The sequence below is a fragment of the Rhinopithecus bieti genome, unplaced genomic scaffold (genome assembly GCF_001698545.2).
Source record: "Rhinopithecus bieti isolate Rb0 unplaced genomic scaffold, ASM169854v2 scaffold_14826, whole genome shotgun sequence".
Lineage (NCBI taxonomy): Eukaryota > Metazoa > Chordata > Mammalia > Primates > Cercopithecidae > Rhinopithecus > Rhinopithecus bieti.
The window spans coordinates 3395920-3410659 of NW_016808328.1; the positions used below are offsets into that span (position 1 = coordinate 3395920).

The 14740-nt window shown below is 50.4% G+C and overlaps 1 protein-coding gene across 1 annotated transcript in view; it reads right to left on the reverse strand.

Moving 5' to 3' along the window:
* Positions 1 to 11005, reverse strand: part of LOC108538450 (chymotrypsin-like elastase family member 3B) — a 12601-nt gene extending 1596 nt beyond the window's left edge. The window contains exons 1-7 of the mRNA XM_017886547.1: positions 10826 to 11005; positions 9460 to 9545; positions 7039 to 7136; positions 6788 to 6922; positions 4437 to 4573; positions 3936 to 4078; positions 1544 to 1696 (exon numbers count right to left, since the gene is read on the reverse strand). Coding sequence (XP_017742036.1) covers positions 1544 to 1696; positions 3936 to 4078; positions 4437 to 4573; positions 6788 to 6922; positions 7039 to 7136; positions 9460 to 9545; positions 10826 to 10865 — 792 coding nt within the window. The 5' untranslated portion in view covers positions 10866 to 11005. The remainder of the gene's footprint in view (positions 1 to 1543; positions 1697 to 3935; positions 4079 to 4436; positions 4574 to 6787; positions 6923 to 7038; positions 7137 to 9459; positions 9546 to 10825) is intronic.
* Positions 11006 to 14740: the final 3735 nt, after the last annotated feature.

Below are 14740 nucleotides of genomic sequence, written 5' to 3' on the forward strand. Positions count from 1 at the left end.
TTTTTTTTTTTTTTGTGTCGCCCAGGCTGGAGTGCAGTGGCCGGATCTCAGCTCACTGCAAGTTCCGCCTCCTGGGTTCACGCCATTCTCCTGCCTCAGCCTCCCAAGTAGCTGAGACTACAGGCACCTGCCACCTCGCCCAGCTAGTTTTTTGTATTTTTAGTAGAGACGGGTTTCACCGTGTTAGCCAGGATGGTCTCGATCTCCTGACCTCGTGATCTGCCCATCTCAGTCTCCCAAAGTGCTGGGATTACAGGCATGAACCACTGCACTAGGCCAGAAATGTTTTTTTTAATGGAAGGCTTCATGAGTTTGCATATCATCCTTGCACAGGGGCCGTGCTAATCTCTGTATCCTTCGAATTTTAGTTTATGTGCTGCCAAAGCAAGCACTACTTTTTTTTTTTTTTTAAGAGACAGGGTCTTGCTGTGTTGCCCAGGCTGGAGTGCAGTGGTACGATCTCAACTCACTGTAACCTCCGCCTCTTGGGTTGGAGTACAGTGGCTATTCACAGGTGTGATCCTACTACTTATCGGCATGGGAGTTTTGACCCGCTCCGTTTCTGACCTGGGACAGTTCACCCCTCCTTAGGCCACCTGGTGGTCCCCACTCCCAGGAGGTCACCACATTGATGCCAAACTTGGTGCAGAACCCAATGGGTATAGTGCACTACAGCCCAGAACTCCAGGGCTCAAGCGATCCTCCTGCCTCAGCCTCCCGAGTAGCTGGGACTACAGGTGGGCATCACTGCACCCAGCTAGCTATTACTTTTGTTTTGTTTTGTTTTGGAGACAGAGTCTTGCTCTGTCACCCAGGCTGCAGTGCAGTGGTATGATCTCGACTGACTGCAACCTCCGCCTCCCAAGTTCAAGCAATTCTCTGCCTCAGCCTCCCAAGCAGCTGGGATTACAAGCACCTGCCACCACGCCCGGCTAAGTTTTGTATTTTTAGTAGAGATGGGGTTTCACCATCTTGGCCAGGCTGGTCTTGAACTCCTGACCTCGTGATCCACCTGCCTCAGCCTCCCAAAGTGCTGGGATTACAGGTGTGAGTACACCATGCCCAGCTATTACTCTTTTTTTTTTTTTTTTTAGCTATTACTGTTATCACAAGCATTATTAATCCTCTCTGATCACCCATCCCCAGATGAAGTCTGAGGCCTGGACTCCCCTCTCTTGGCTCTCATCAGACTTCGTCATTATCGTTTATGTAATCACCTGTCCCCCAGCAGGCAACCTCTTATCTGGCATGTCTCTATCCTCCCTGACAAGAGAGGACAAGACCAGAGGAGATACTTTGTAAATACTTGTTGAAATAAGGAAGTTCGGCTGTAGTTCCAAGCGCCACTCAGAAGCCATCAAGTTCCCGGAGACACACTATATCAGAAAACATCCCCAAGCTCTTCTGGAATGTCCCCAAGGGCCCTTCCCCACTGAGCTTCTAGGATCCTTTCAGGCCCTCCCCAGGATCCAACGTTTCTCACCCATCACCTCTCAGAAGAGCCACCACCCTGGAGCCCTCCCGGCCGCCCTGCCCTCCTCACCTCCTCGATCCAGTCGATGAAGGCAGAGACTCGAGTGAACACCGTGGGCTTCCTTCGGGTGTTGCAGCCAAAGGAAGAAACAAAGCTGGTCACACCGTGGACCTGCCAGCCACCATCCTCTGTGGGGCAGTTGAGGGGTCCTCCAGAGTCACCCTGGAACCATCAGAGAGGGGTGGGTGGCTGAGCCATGTCTGAGGTTTTTTGTTTTTGTTTTTGTTTTTTGTTTTTTTTTTTTTGAGACGGAGTCTCGCTATCACCCAGGCTGGAGTGCTGTGGCCAGATCTCAGCTCACTGCAAGCTCCGCCTCCCGGGTTCACGCCATTCTCCTGCCTCAGCCTCCCGAGTAGCTGGGACTACAGGCGCCTGCCACCTCGCCCGGCTAATTTTTTTTGTATTTTTTAGTAGAGACGGGGTTTCACCGTGTTCGCCAGGATGGTCTCGATCTCCTGACCTTGTGATCCGCCCGTCTCGGCCTCCCAAAGTGCTGGGATTACAGGCTTGAGCCACCGCACCCGGCCTATGTCTGAGGTTTATGGAACTCGTTCTGAACTCTAGGGATTTCGAGAAATTCCGACATTACTTCACCCCTCTAAACCTCAGCTCACTCATTTTTTTCTTATTATTTGTAATTTTTTTATTTTTTTAGGCGGAGTCTCACTTTGTCCAGGCTAGAGTGCAGTGATACAATCTTGGGTCACTGCAACCTCCATCTCCCGGCTCCCAGGTTCAAGTGATTCTTCTGCCTCCCAGGTAGCTGGGATTACAGGCACCTGCCACTACACCCGGCTAATTTTTGTGTATTTAATAGAGATGGGGTTTCACCATGTTGGCCAGACTGGTCTCGAAGTCCTGACCTCAGGTGATCCACCCACCTCGGCCTCCCAAAGGGATTATGGGTGTGAGCCACCGCGCCCAGCCAGCTGACTCATTTGTGACAGGGAATAGTAGTATCTATCCAAGAGCCTAGGGAGTGACATGAGATGATGCATGATCTTAGCATGATATCCAGTAGAGAAGAAACACTCGATAAACATAGTTCTTATTGGCAGTACTACAGTTAATTATTAATTCATACTCAATTATAATACAATGAGGGGGCCGGGCACGGTGGCTCAAGCCTGTAATCCCAGCACTTTGGGAGGCCGAGACAGGCGGATCACGAGGTCAGGAGATCGAGACCATCCTGGCGAACACGGTGAAACCCCGTCTCTACTAAAAAAATACAAAAAATTAGCTGGGTGAGGTGGCAGGTGCCTGTAGTCCCAGCTACTCGGGAGGCTGAGGCAGGAGAATGGCGTAAACCCGGGAGGCAGAGCTTGCAGTGAGCTGAGATCCGGCCACTGCACTCCAGCCTGGGCGACAGAGGGAGACCCCGTCTCAAAAAAAAAAAAAAATACAATGAGGGTATTTGATAGTATTTTTCTTCTTTAACAGACAAGGTCTTGGCCAGGCACAGTGGCTCATGTCTGTAAACACAACAGTTTGGAAGGCCAAGGCGGGAGGATCACTTGAGCCCAAGAGTTAGAGACCAGCCTGGGCAACATGGTGAGACCTCATCTCTACAAAAAATTTAAAAATTAGCTAGGCACTGTGGCGTGCATTTGTACTCCTGGCTACTCGGGAGGCTGACGTGGGAGGATTGCTTGAGCCCAGGAGGGCAAGGCTACAGCGAGCTGTGATGGCGTCACTGCACTCCAGCCTGGAGTGCAGTGATCCTGAGCAAGATCCTGTCTCAAAAAAAAAAAAAAAAAAAAGACAATGTCTTGCTCTGTCACCCAGGCTTGAGTGTAGTGGCAAAAATCATAGCCCACTGTAGGCTTGAACTCCCAGGCTCAAATAATCCTCCCACCTTAGCCTCTCAAGTATTTGGGACTACAGGTGAGTGCCACCATGCCTGACTAATTAAAAAAAGTTTTTTTGTAGATGGGCATCTCACTATGTTACTTAGGCTGGTCTCAAACTCCTGGCCTCAAGCAATCCTCCAGTCTCAGCCTCCTGAAGCACTTGGATGATAGGCATGAGCGACTGTGCCCAGAACAATGATAGAATTCTTAATGTTTAATTATAACTTCAGAACCACAGAGTTGACCTGGCATTAGAGGTTATGGTACCAGTATCTTCTCCTGTGCTGATGCGGAAGCCTGAGGACCAGGGAGAGACAATGACTTGTCACAAGTCGTGTCAGTGTGTGAGCTGAGACTGCAACCCAGGGGTCCTGACTCCCAGGCCTGGGCTCTGTGTCTGGACTGCGCTGACTTCCTCCAAGTCCTGCCTGGCCTGGAGGCTGAATGGGGCAAGCAGGCAAGATCCCTCCTCCACCTTCCAGGCAGTTGGCCCCATTCCAAGGTCCTGCACACCCAGCACCACCTCGTGCAGGTAAGAGCTGACTCACGTTGCAGCCGGAGCGGGTGTCCCCACCAGCACACACCATGGTCTTCTTCACAGTGGGACCCCACCAGTTCCACTTGGAGCAGTGCTCATAGTCCACCACGGGCAGCAGGGCCTGCTGCAGCTTGTCTGGGAGTGGTCCGTTGGCTGCAGGGATAAAAAGCACAGAGTCAGGGGCCTGGGGGCACAGGACTAGGAGCCCCAGAGGAAGGGGGCATTCAAGGCGCACAGCTCTTCCGCCCTGATGAGGACTCTCCTCCCACCCGCTAAATGGTCCTGCGTGCTTTGTGCACAATTACATCCCCAGCACCTGGCACACAGGAGGCACCAAAACATGTGCAACTGACCACATTCATGTTTTGGAGGTTGGTAGGAGAAGGCTGCAGCTGGAGAGAAACAGGAGAAAAGTACAAGGTCCGGTCTTGGTGTTACCTTCAACCTGCAGCCCCCAAGCCCTGTCTTTCTGACACTGTCCCTGTGGCCAGCTAGAGATGTCAGCACGTACTATAGAGACGGCCCCAGCCGGTGATGTAGCAGGGTGTCTCGTTGGGAAGGATGTCACCAGCAGGAGGGAGTGAGGCGAGCTGGACGGCGTCTCCCAGCTGGGCGCTTCGTGAGAGCTTGATGAGGGCGATGTCATTGCTGGGGAAGAGGGAAGAGTCACAGGGCCTGGTCCTCCAGCCGGCCCAAGTCCTACCTTCTAGCTGTTGCTCCAGGCTATTCCACCTCTGAGATGCCCCAGCTCCTTTACCCTCCAAATCCACTCTTTCATCATCATCATCATTATTATTATTATTGAGACACAGTCTCGGTGTGTTGCCCAGGCTGGAGTGCAGTGTCACAATCATAGCTCACTGCAGCCTCCTGGACCAAGGGATCCTCCCGCTATCACCTCCTGAAGTGCTGGAATTACAGGCATGAGCCACTACACCTGGCCCAAATCATTGTTAAGGCTGAGCAATTTTTTTTATTTTTTATTTTTTGAGTCAGAATCTCACTCTGTTGCCCAAACTGGAGTGCAGTGGCATGATCTTGGCTCACTGCAACCTCCACCTTCTGGGTTCAAGTGATTTTCCTGCCTCAGCCTCCCAAGTAGCTGGCATTACAGGTGCACACCACCATGCCTGGCTAATTTTTGTTTATTATTTTTAGTAGAGATGGGGTTTTGCCATGTTGGCCAGGGTGGTCTAGAACTCCTGACCTCAGGTGATCTGCCCACCTCAGCCTCCCAAAGTGCTGGGATTACAGGCATGAACTACCACGCCCAGCCAAGGTTTAGCAATTTTAAGAAGCCCTTCTAGCCCCTTGGCTCACTCTGACCCTTGGCCTTCAGAATTGCCCTCTCCTTTGGCGCTTTAACCCTCACAGTTCAGCTGTATCAGAATCACCTGGAGGGCTTGTTAAAACAGACTGCTGAGGATCACGAGGTTAAGAGATTGAGACCATCCTGACTAACACGGTGAAACCCCGTTTCTACTAAAAATAAAATAAAATAATACGCCGGGCGTGGTGGCGGGCGCCTGTAGTCCCAGCTATTTGGGAGACTGAGGCAGGAGAATGGTGTGAACCCAGGAGGCAGAGCTTATAGTGAGCCAAGATCACACCACTGCACTCCAGCCTGGGCGACAGAGCGAGACTCAGTTTCAAAAAACAAAACAAAACAAAAAACAGACTGCTGCATCCCACCCCAGTGTCTGATGCAGTGGATCTTGGCTAAGGTCCAATAATTCACTTTTTTTTTTTTTTTTTTGAGACAGAGTCTCGCTCTGTCGCCCAGGCTGGAGTACAATGGAGTGATCTCGGCTCACTGCAACCTCTGCCTCCTGGGTTCAAGCAATTCTCCTGCCTCAGCCTCCAGGGTAGCTGGCATTATAGGTGTGCGTCACCACGTCTGGCTAATTTTTTAAATTTTTAGTAGAGACGGGTTTTCACCATGTTGGCCAGGCTGGTCACGAGCTCCTGGGCTCAAGTGATTCACCTGCCTCAGCCTCCGGAAGTGCTGGGATTACCATGCCTGGCCAATAATTCACATTGCTACAGGTTCCCAGGTGATGCTGATACTGCCAGCCCGGGGACCACATTTTGAGAACCACTGCCCTCTGTCTTCACCTGCCTGCGTGTCGCTCCAATCCAGTCCTTTTGTCTAGGTCTCCCTTTTCTCTCTACTCACCCCAGAAGCCCTGTGAAGACGGGTTGGGGTTTCCATCATACGGTGCTTCACTCCTATACTGCATTTGCAGGGGTTCTGCACCCGTCTTTGACCCTCTCACCAGAAAAAACTGAGGCACTCAGACTTAAGAATTTTTCATACACTTGAAGGGCATAAGATTGTCTCCTTGGCCTTCACAACCACCCAGGCTGCCCAACTTCATGATCACCTTTTGACAAATGGCAAAACTGAGGCCCAGGGAAGGCCAGTGGCTTGCTCAGGCCATACAGAGAGTTAATGCCAGAGCCTGACTCTCAGGCCAGTGCTCCTCCTTTTGCCCATAGTACTGGGAGCCCAGGATGCACTGGGTGAGCCATCTACTGAATGGAGAAACCCTCAGATTTAGGGGAAAGGTACCAGAGGAACCCTGAGCTCTGAAGCCACTAGCCAAGTGGCCTTGGGAGAGTTCCTGCCCCTCCCTGAGCTCTGCCATCCCCTCTATAGGGAGACAGGTTTGGTGGTGATGGTCCTTAAAGACTCTGCTGGCTTCAACCTTCAGTGTGTGTGAGACTTGGACACAGGCTGCTGGACTCAGCACCCCTGTCCCTACATCCCTACTCAGAGTTGGAGCCTACTCAGACTTGGCTGTGGGTCATGGAGGGACGAGTAGAGGAGCCTCTGGGTTCCAGACTGGAGCATTCACTCACCCACAGGCCACACACGAGGGGTTCCAGAGTGGATGCACAAAGAGGTCCCCAGAGTCGATGGGGATCACCTGCTCGGGGCCCTCCTTCACATCAAGGTTGTACGCGCCCAACACCACCTGGTAGGTCAGGGAGCTCCTGCGGGAGGAGGTGAGGTCAGTCTGGGCCTGACTGGCTCACCTCCCTCCTTCCCCATCATCACCCACTCTCTCCGGCTGCCCGGGCCACAGGCAGCGACAGGGTAGAGAACTCACGAGATGCAGTGGCCCGCAGTCATAACCCAGTCGGGGGCGATGAGGCTGCCACCGCAGGTGTGGTGGAAGCTTCCGTTTTTCTCATACTGCAGGGAAACCTGGTGGCCCAGGAAGAGGGCCTGAGTGAGCTGGTCCCCACCACGAGAATTATCACCGGTGGCTGTATAGGTTGTGCACTGTGCAACTCTAGAGGGCGCCATTCGCACAGAAAACAAGAGCACACTCTGAAATGTGCAGCGCACGACCTGTACAGCTGCCCGTGGCGACCCCATCATTTTTCCGTGGGAGTCACATTCTGATTCTCCAAAGCCTCCCCGCACCAGGACTATGACCTCCCTGGGGACCCCAACGTTCTCTACCTTCTGTCTCCTGAGAGCCCTTGATGGCCCTCTGTTCTATCACGCACCCCTCACCCCATGACTTTTTTTTTGAGATGGAGCTTTGCTCTTGTTGCCCAGTCTAGAGTGCGATGGTGGCAGTCTCAGCTCATTTCAACCTCCACCTCCCGGGTTCAAGTGATTCTCCTGCCTCAGCCTCCAGAGTAGCTGGGATTACAGGCAGCTGCCATCATGCCCGGCTAATTTTATATTTTTAGTAGACATGGAGTTTCACCATGTTGGCCAGGCTGGTCTCGAGCTCCTCACCTCAGGTGATCTGCCCACCTCAGCTTCCCGAAGTGCTGGGATTACAGGCAGGAGCCACCACCCCAGCCCCCCTGACTCTTTTGAACCTCAGATCTTTCAAGGCTTCTTGAGCTTTCTGAAGCACAGCTCACCCTGATGAGTTCTTTGCCTCTCTTCTAATTTCCTACACATTCTGATTTTCAAAAGCTCCCTCTAGACCAGGGTTAGCAAACTGTGGACCGTGGGCCACATCAGGCTCCTGGTCTGTTTTTGTAATAAAGATGTCCTGGAAATAGTCACATTCATTTCTGTATTGTTTGTGTCTGCTTTCATGCTACCATGGCACAGTCAAGTCAATATCCAAACCATCAAATAACCTAAAATATTCACTCTCTGGCCCTTTACAGAACAAGCCTGCTGACCCTCTCCAATAAAACTTCCCGCAATGATGGGAATGTTCTATATCTTTGCTGTCCAATATGGTAGCCACTAGCCACATGTGACTATCAAACATTTGAAATGTAGCAAGCAGGACAAGCATGGTGGCTCATGCCTATAATCCCAGCACTTCGGGAGGTCAAGACGGGAGGATCGCTGGAGCTCAGAAGTTCGAGGCAAGCCTGGGCAACATAGCGAGACCCCATCTCTACAAAAATACATAAAAATTAGCTGCACATGGCAGCGCATGCCTGTAGTCCTCTGTACATAGGAGGCTGAGGTGGGATGATTGCTTGGACCTAGGGGCTCAAGGCTGCTGTGAGCTGAGATCACACCACTGCACTCCAGCCTGGGCAACAGAGCAAGATCCTGTCTCAAAAAAAAAAAAAAAAAAAGAATTATGGCAAGCACCGAGGAACTGAATTGTTAATGTTATTTAAGTAAATTTCAGCTGGGTGCAGGGACTCACACCTGTAATCCCAGCACTTTGAGAGGCTGAGGCAGGTGGATCACCTGAGGTCAGGAGTTCCAGACTGGCCTGGCCAACATACTGAAACCCTGTTTCTACTAAAAATACAAAATTAGCCCGGCTTGGTGGCACGTGCCTGTAATGCCAGCTACTTGGGAGGCTGAGGTAGGAGAATTGTTTGAACCCAGGTGCAGAGGTTGCAGTGAGCCAAGATCATGCCATTGCACTTCAGCCTGGGCAACAAGAGTGAAACTCTGTCTCAATAATAATAATAATTTAATTTTAAAACATTTTTTTTGAGACAGAGTCTCACTCTGTCGCCTGGGGCTGGAATGCAGTGGCACGATCTTGTCTCACTGCAACCTCAGTCTCCCGTTTTCAAGCAGTTCTTCTGCCTCAGCCTCCTGAGTAGCTGGGATTACAGGCGTGAGCCACCAGGCCCAGCCTAATTTAATTAAATTTAAATAGCTGCGGCACATGAAGTCCAGCCTTCTGAGCTTCCCTCCACTGGCCTTACAAGACCCCTTACTCCCTTATTGCTTTCAGACTTCATAGCCCTGTTGTATCATCCTAGGAATCTAGAAATGAGTCTCTCAAAATCTCACTTCTTCAACACAGTGCCTGAAATTCCACCATCAGTGAGCCAACTCCTTGAGTTAAGCATTACCTTCACCCCCGATTCCACTTTTAAGTTGCAAATAGCCCAGTGAGGGTTACAGATGGAGTGGCTAAAACCTCCCTGTGAAGTAGATGGTCCAAGGGCTGCCTGGTTTTTGGAAGCTGAAGTGGACATTGCAAAGGGAGCAGTGGTGTCAAGGCTGGATGCCACACCATTAGAGCTTAGGGTCCAGAGCCCATGGTGGGAATGAGTACAGCTGGTATTGCTCTTACCTGCCAGGGCCAGCTGTAGGGGACTGCATCCTCACCATTGACAACGCGGCTGGAAGGCTGAGAGGAAGGTTGGCCATAGCCTGAGGCTAGAGGGGAGAGGAGAGCTGTCAATCATCTGAAGGGTCCCAAAAAGCAAAGAGGAGGCCAGGGTCCCAGTCCAAGCTGTGCCTTCAACAGGCTGTGTGGCCCCATGCAAGCCTCTTTTGCCCTCTGGACCTCAGTAACCACACATGAACAGTGAACATTTAAACTAGAGCAGGGCTTTCCAGAATCCCAGGAGTCCAGGGATAGAGATTAAAATGTGGCCTCCTTCATCGGGAGGATTGAAGAAGTTGATACACTTAGAACAATGCCTGGCCCTCGATGAGCCCTCAAAAAGTGATAGCTATTGTCATACAGAGTGGAGGCTTTAAAGAAGGACTTCCTGGTTCAAAGTGCAGCTCTGGGCAGTGTGTGGTGGCTCACACCTGTAATCCTAGTGCTTTGAGAGGGTGAGGCGGGAGGATCGCTTGAGCCCAGGAATTTGAGACCAGCCTGGGCAACGCAGCAAGACCTCGTCTCTAGAAAAATAAAGTAAAATAAAATAAAGTAGTCAGGTATGGTAGCATGTGCCTGTAATCTCGGCTACTCAGGAGGCTAAGGTGGTAGGATGTCTTGAGGCCAGGATTTTGAGACCAGTCTGGGCAACAAAGCAAGACCCCATCTCTACAAAAAAAAGCAAAAATAAAAACATTAAGTGCAGCTCTGCCTTTTGTTCTATGATAAGCGACTTTACTTCCCTGAGGGTCGGTAAAATGGGGATAATGATAACACTGATCTCATGAGGCTGTTGTGAAAATTACATGAGAAAACGTAAGAAAAACCCTAAACATTCTGCCTGGCGCATAGTAAGCACCCAATCATGTTATCTGTTACCATTATTGTCAGTCAAGGGAGGCTGCTTGGAAGAGGTGGCCCTGAGCTGGAATATAATATGGCAGAGAGACGAGGAAAAGGCCAGAGCATAGTATATGGAGCCAGGTAGGGGGAGTGTGAGAGGAGAGTTGGAGTGGTAAATAGAACAATGGAAATTCAACCCAAGACGTCCAACCACAGAGCCCAAACTCTTAACTGTTTGACTTTGTTTACTGCCCCCATCAAGGACTTCCACCACAGCCCTTCATGGTCTTTCTCCATCCACGGCTCCCTCCACTCTCCTGCTCCATCATAAGCTGAAAGCCCCCACAGTCATGCCCCTGGGTACAAGCTGAGACCCCCTTCTGTGGAACTAGGCGTAGGGTGTCATGGGACTCAAAGCGAGTGGTAGATTTCAAGGATTCCTAGTCCAGGGCAGCCCAGAGAGCACACACACAGGTTGGGGTCTTACCAAAGGCCACAAGGAGGAGGGAACTGAGCAGCCGAAGCATCGTGAGTTTTGCGATGATAAGAAAAGGGCACAGAGCCTGGGGCTCTAATATAGGGCAGAAGGTGAGCAGGGGGGCTGATTGGGCCCTACTCCCAGAACAGGTGGTGGAACTCCAGATCTCCCATGGTCCAAGGCCACAGTCCTCACCCACTGCAGATGGAGGAGTGACAGGACCTAGTGTTCCCTCCAACAGGTGGCTGCACAGGTGGCGTGGAGTGGCCAAGTGATAAGAAGGGTTCAGGAAGAAAAACTCATGTCAGGACAAGACTTCGTCTTTCCGAAAGAACAGGGGAACTGGACTGGGCAGACCAGGATTAAATCCTGGTTCTGCCATCTCCAAGCTCTGCGACTTTGGGCACACGGCTTAACCTCTCTGAGTCTCAGTTTTCTCATCTCTTAACATGAGATTCATATTAGTACCCACCTCCACAAAAAAATTTTGTTGAGCACTTTTCTCTATATATTCGGTGCTATTCTAGGGGATACAGCTCTGAAAAATACATGGTCTCAGCCCTTCTAGAGTTTGAGTCTAGGCCAGGAGCGGTGGCTCACACCTGTGATCCCAGCACTTTGGGAGCCCAAGGCCGGAGGATCACTTGAGGTCAGAAGTTCGAGATATGGTAAAACCCCATCTCTGCTAAAACTACAAAAATTAGCCAGGCATGGTGGTGGGCACCTGTAATCCCAGCACCTGTAATCCTAGCTACTGGGAGGTTGAGGAAGGAGAATCGCTTGAACCTGGGAGGTGGGGAAGCAGAGGCTGCAGTGAGCCGAGATCACGCCACCACACTCCAGCCTGGGCCACAGAGCAAGACTCTAAAAAAACAAAAACAAAAACAAACCAAAAAACCAGAAAAGAAACGAAAGTGAAACATGGGTGATTGGGGTAGGAATGGGAGTAAGTCATTTAGACGGGAGGACAGGGAAAGTGATATTTGGGCTGAGGAAGTCACATCTGATGGAGTCCTGAGGATAAGTAAAAGCCAGCCACGGGAATCCCCGAAAGAAACGCACTCTGAAGGGAGGAGACAGCAGGTGCGAAGTTCTGGAGGCTGTGATGGGCTTGGCTTGTTCAAGGAAGCGGAGGCCAGTGTGACAGGAGCTTGGTAGACAAAGTAGAGAGTGGTGGGAGATGAGGTCAAAGAGCAGGCGACCCTGAAAGCTGAATTCATGGGTGATCCAGCAGTTTCCCTCCTAGGTCTCCACTGTGAGAAAATCTTACACGTGCTCCAGGAGGTGTGGATGAGATTGTTTGCCACAGTCCCTGTTCTCAAACCTCAACAGCAAAGACCTAGAAACAACTCCCACGTCCATCAAGGTTTGTACGTGAATATGTGTAGCATATTCACACAATAGATTATTATTTCTTTATAGTGGTGCGATCTTGGCTCACTGCAACCTCCACCTCACAGGTTCAAGCGATTCTCCTGCCTCAGCCTCCCGAGTAGCTGGGATTACAGGCATGCACCACCACGTCCAGCTAATTTTTGTATTTTTAGTAGAGACAGGGTTTCACCGTGTTGACCAGGCTGGTCTCCAACTCCTGACCTCTGGTGATCCACCCACCTCGACCTCCCAAAGTGCTGGGATTACAGGCGTGAGCCACTGCGCCCGGCCAGACGGGGCAATTTCAATGGATCCCTCCTGGAAGAAAGTCAGACATCTTGCTGGGCAAGTGAACCCCCTCTTGCCCCCTCCAATCACACCCTAGCCACTCTGATAGCCTGGGTTCGTGGAACGTGTGTGGATACAACAGAAGCAGCTGTGAAAATTCTTCATACTGTGATAAAAATAGCCATGCCCTCCCCTGCCCTCTGTTCCCTATGCGCCCGGACATGTTTATTTACTCAGCTTGAAAGCTCTGAGCCATTCTCCGGACGCTACCCAGGGGTAGAAGGAGGGAGAGGCCCAGGAGGTGGCTGGGGAGAGAGAGGGGTAGGTCTGATACGCCCAGATTCCACTGCAGAGTGTCTGAAACCGACAGGGCCTAAAACGCAATCTAATCCAACCACTTCTGTCTGACAGAAGGGAAAATGATGACCCAGAGAAAAGCCAGGACGTGCTCAAGTCTCCCTAGTTTGTCACTGCTTGGCCTGGTGAAGGGTAGCCCAAAGGCACAGAGAGGGTCCACTCTCTTTCTCCCAACTTCAAACAAGAAGCCCTCCCAGCTTCTCAACCAGGTGACCTTGAGCAAGTCCCAGCCTCTCTGTCAGTTCTGCTGGGTCCCCAGGGAGAGGGGCTCCCTGAGGCCAACTGTCCCATCACAACCCCTGCCTGGTTGGTCACTTCAAGGCCTTATGGACCGACATTGTCAGTTGCATGGCTGATTAACTCTCCGAGGGTTTTCTGGCCTAGGAGTAGTTTGAGTGAAATCTCTGAACGTGAACCTCCTGCCAACACCTGCTCCCAAGAGGGAAGACGAGGGATTAGAGCTACTTTAGGCCTCAGCCGGAAGCAAAGCAAGTCATTTCCTGAATGGGAGGTGGAGGTTAGGCTGGAGAGTATGGAAAATTAGGAGGTCAGTCTGGAAAAGAGAGGGAGGGGAGGGAAGCTGGGGAGGGGATGGAGGGGAAGCTGGTGAGCCTTTTTCTTGGACTGGGAGAGTTCCATTCTTTCTAGTTCCCACCCACAGGAAGCTCTTTGAGGGTCAAAACTTTGTCTTATTCCTCTTTGGATTCCCAGTGCCTAGAAAGGATCCTGGCACATGGTAGGTTGTCAACAGCATGTATTAAAGGAGGCAACAAATGAATGAATGAAGCAAAAGGACTCTTCAAACGCTCTCCTCTTCCTACCTTGAAAGCACGTTTGAGCCTGACATTCATGCAGGGTGCACCTGGAGGGTGTCCCCTCTGTGTGGCCTGGAAAAGCGCAGCAGCATCTGGATGGTGTCCTGATGGGCAGCATTCTAGAGATATTAATAGATGTTTGATGATAAATGGACCCACTAGGATGGAGCCCCCATAGGGCGGGGGGTTTTGTGTGCTTTGTTCAGTGCTGTGGCCTCAGCTCCCAGAATATAACCCAGTGGGCACTCGGTGAAGAACTAAATGTCAGATGGGATTGGGAAATATGAGGTCAAAATTCGAATTGTTCTTTCCTACAGGACTTCTCAGAGCCTTTAATATGCCAATATTTACAGTGAATCACACACAGTGGTCTTAAGTCCAGGACTGTAGTGCCTTATTGCCCTGTAGTTTCTGTAAAAATAAGATATTCCAAATCTAAGCTGCTGGAACTTTAAAATACCTTAGACTTAAGGGAATGAGATATGGGACCTGAGTAACGTAAACAATAAGCCCTAACTTTTGTTTGTGTTACCGATTAGCTTTTCCTCACCTACATTGTTTTATAAAATGTTGTAAATGACTAAAGGGTGACAGGGCAGACTCTTTCCCTCTTAACTGTCAATCTTCATTATAGATTAACTTCCTTCTTTTCTTTCTCAAACAAAGACTCCCTGACTATCACATTGTCTAAGATAGAATGTTAAATACACAAATTGGAAAGGAAAATAAAACAAACTGTATGGAAAAGAAGACACATTTTAACTAGCTATATTGTTGTAACTCATAAACCAGCCTGGTATAGAAAATGTTATAGTCCTACTAAATTTCTTTGTTTTCTGCCTGTATGAGCAAGATCTTAATTTTTTTTTTTTTTTTTTTTTTTTTTTTTTTTTTTTTTTTTTTTTTTTTTTAATGAGAAGAAGTCTCGTTCTTGTCCCCCAGGCTGGAGTGTGATGGCAAGATCTCAGCTCATTGCAACCTCCGCCTCCCAGGTTCAAGCGATTCTCCTGCCCTCAGCCTCCCACGGAGCTGGAATTACAGGCACCTGCCACCATGCCGGGCTTATTTTTGTATTTTTAGTAGAGGCAGG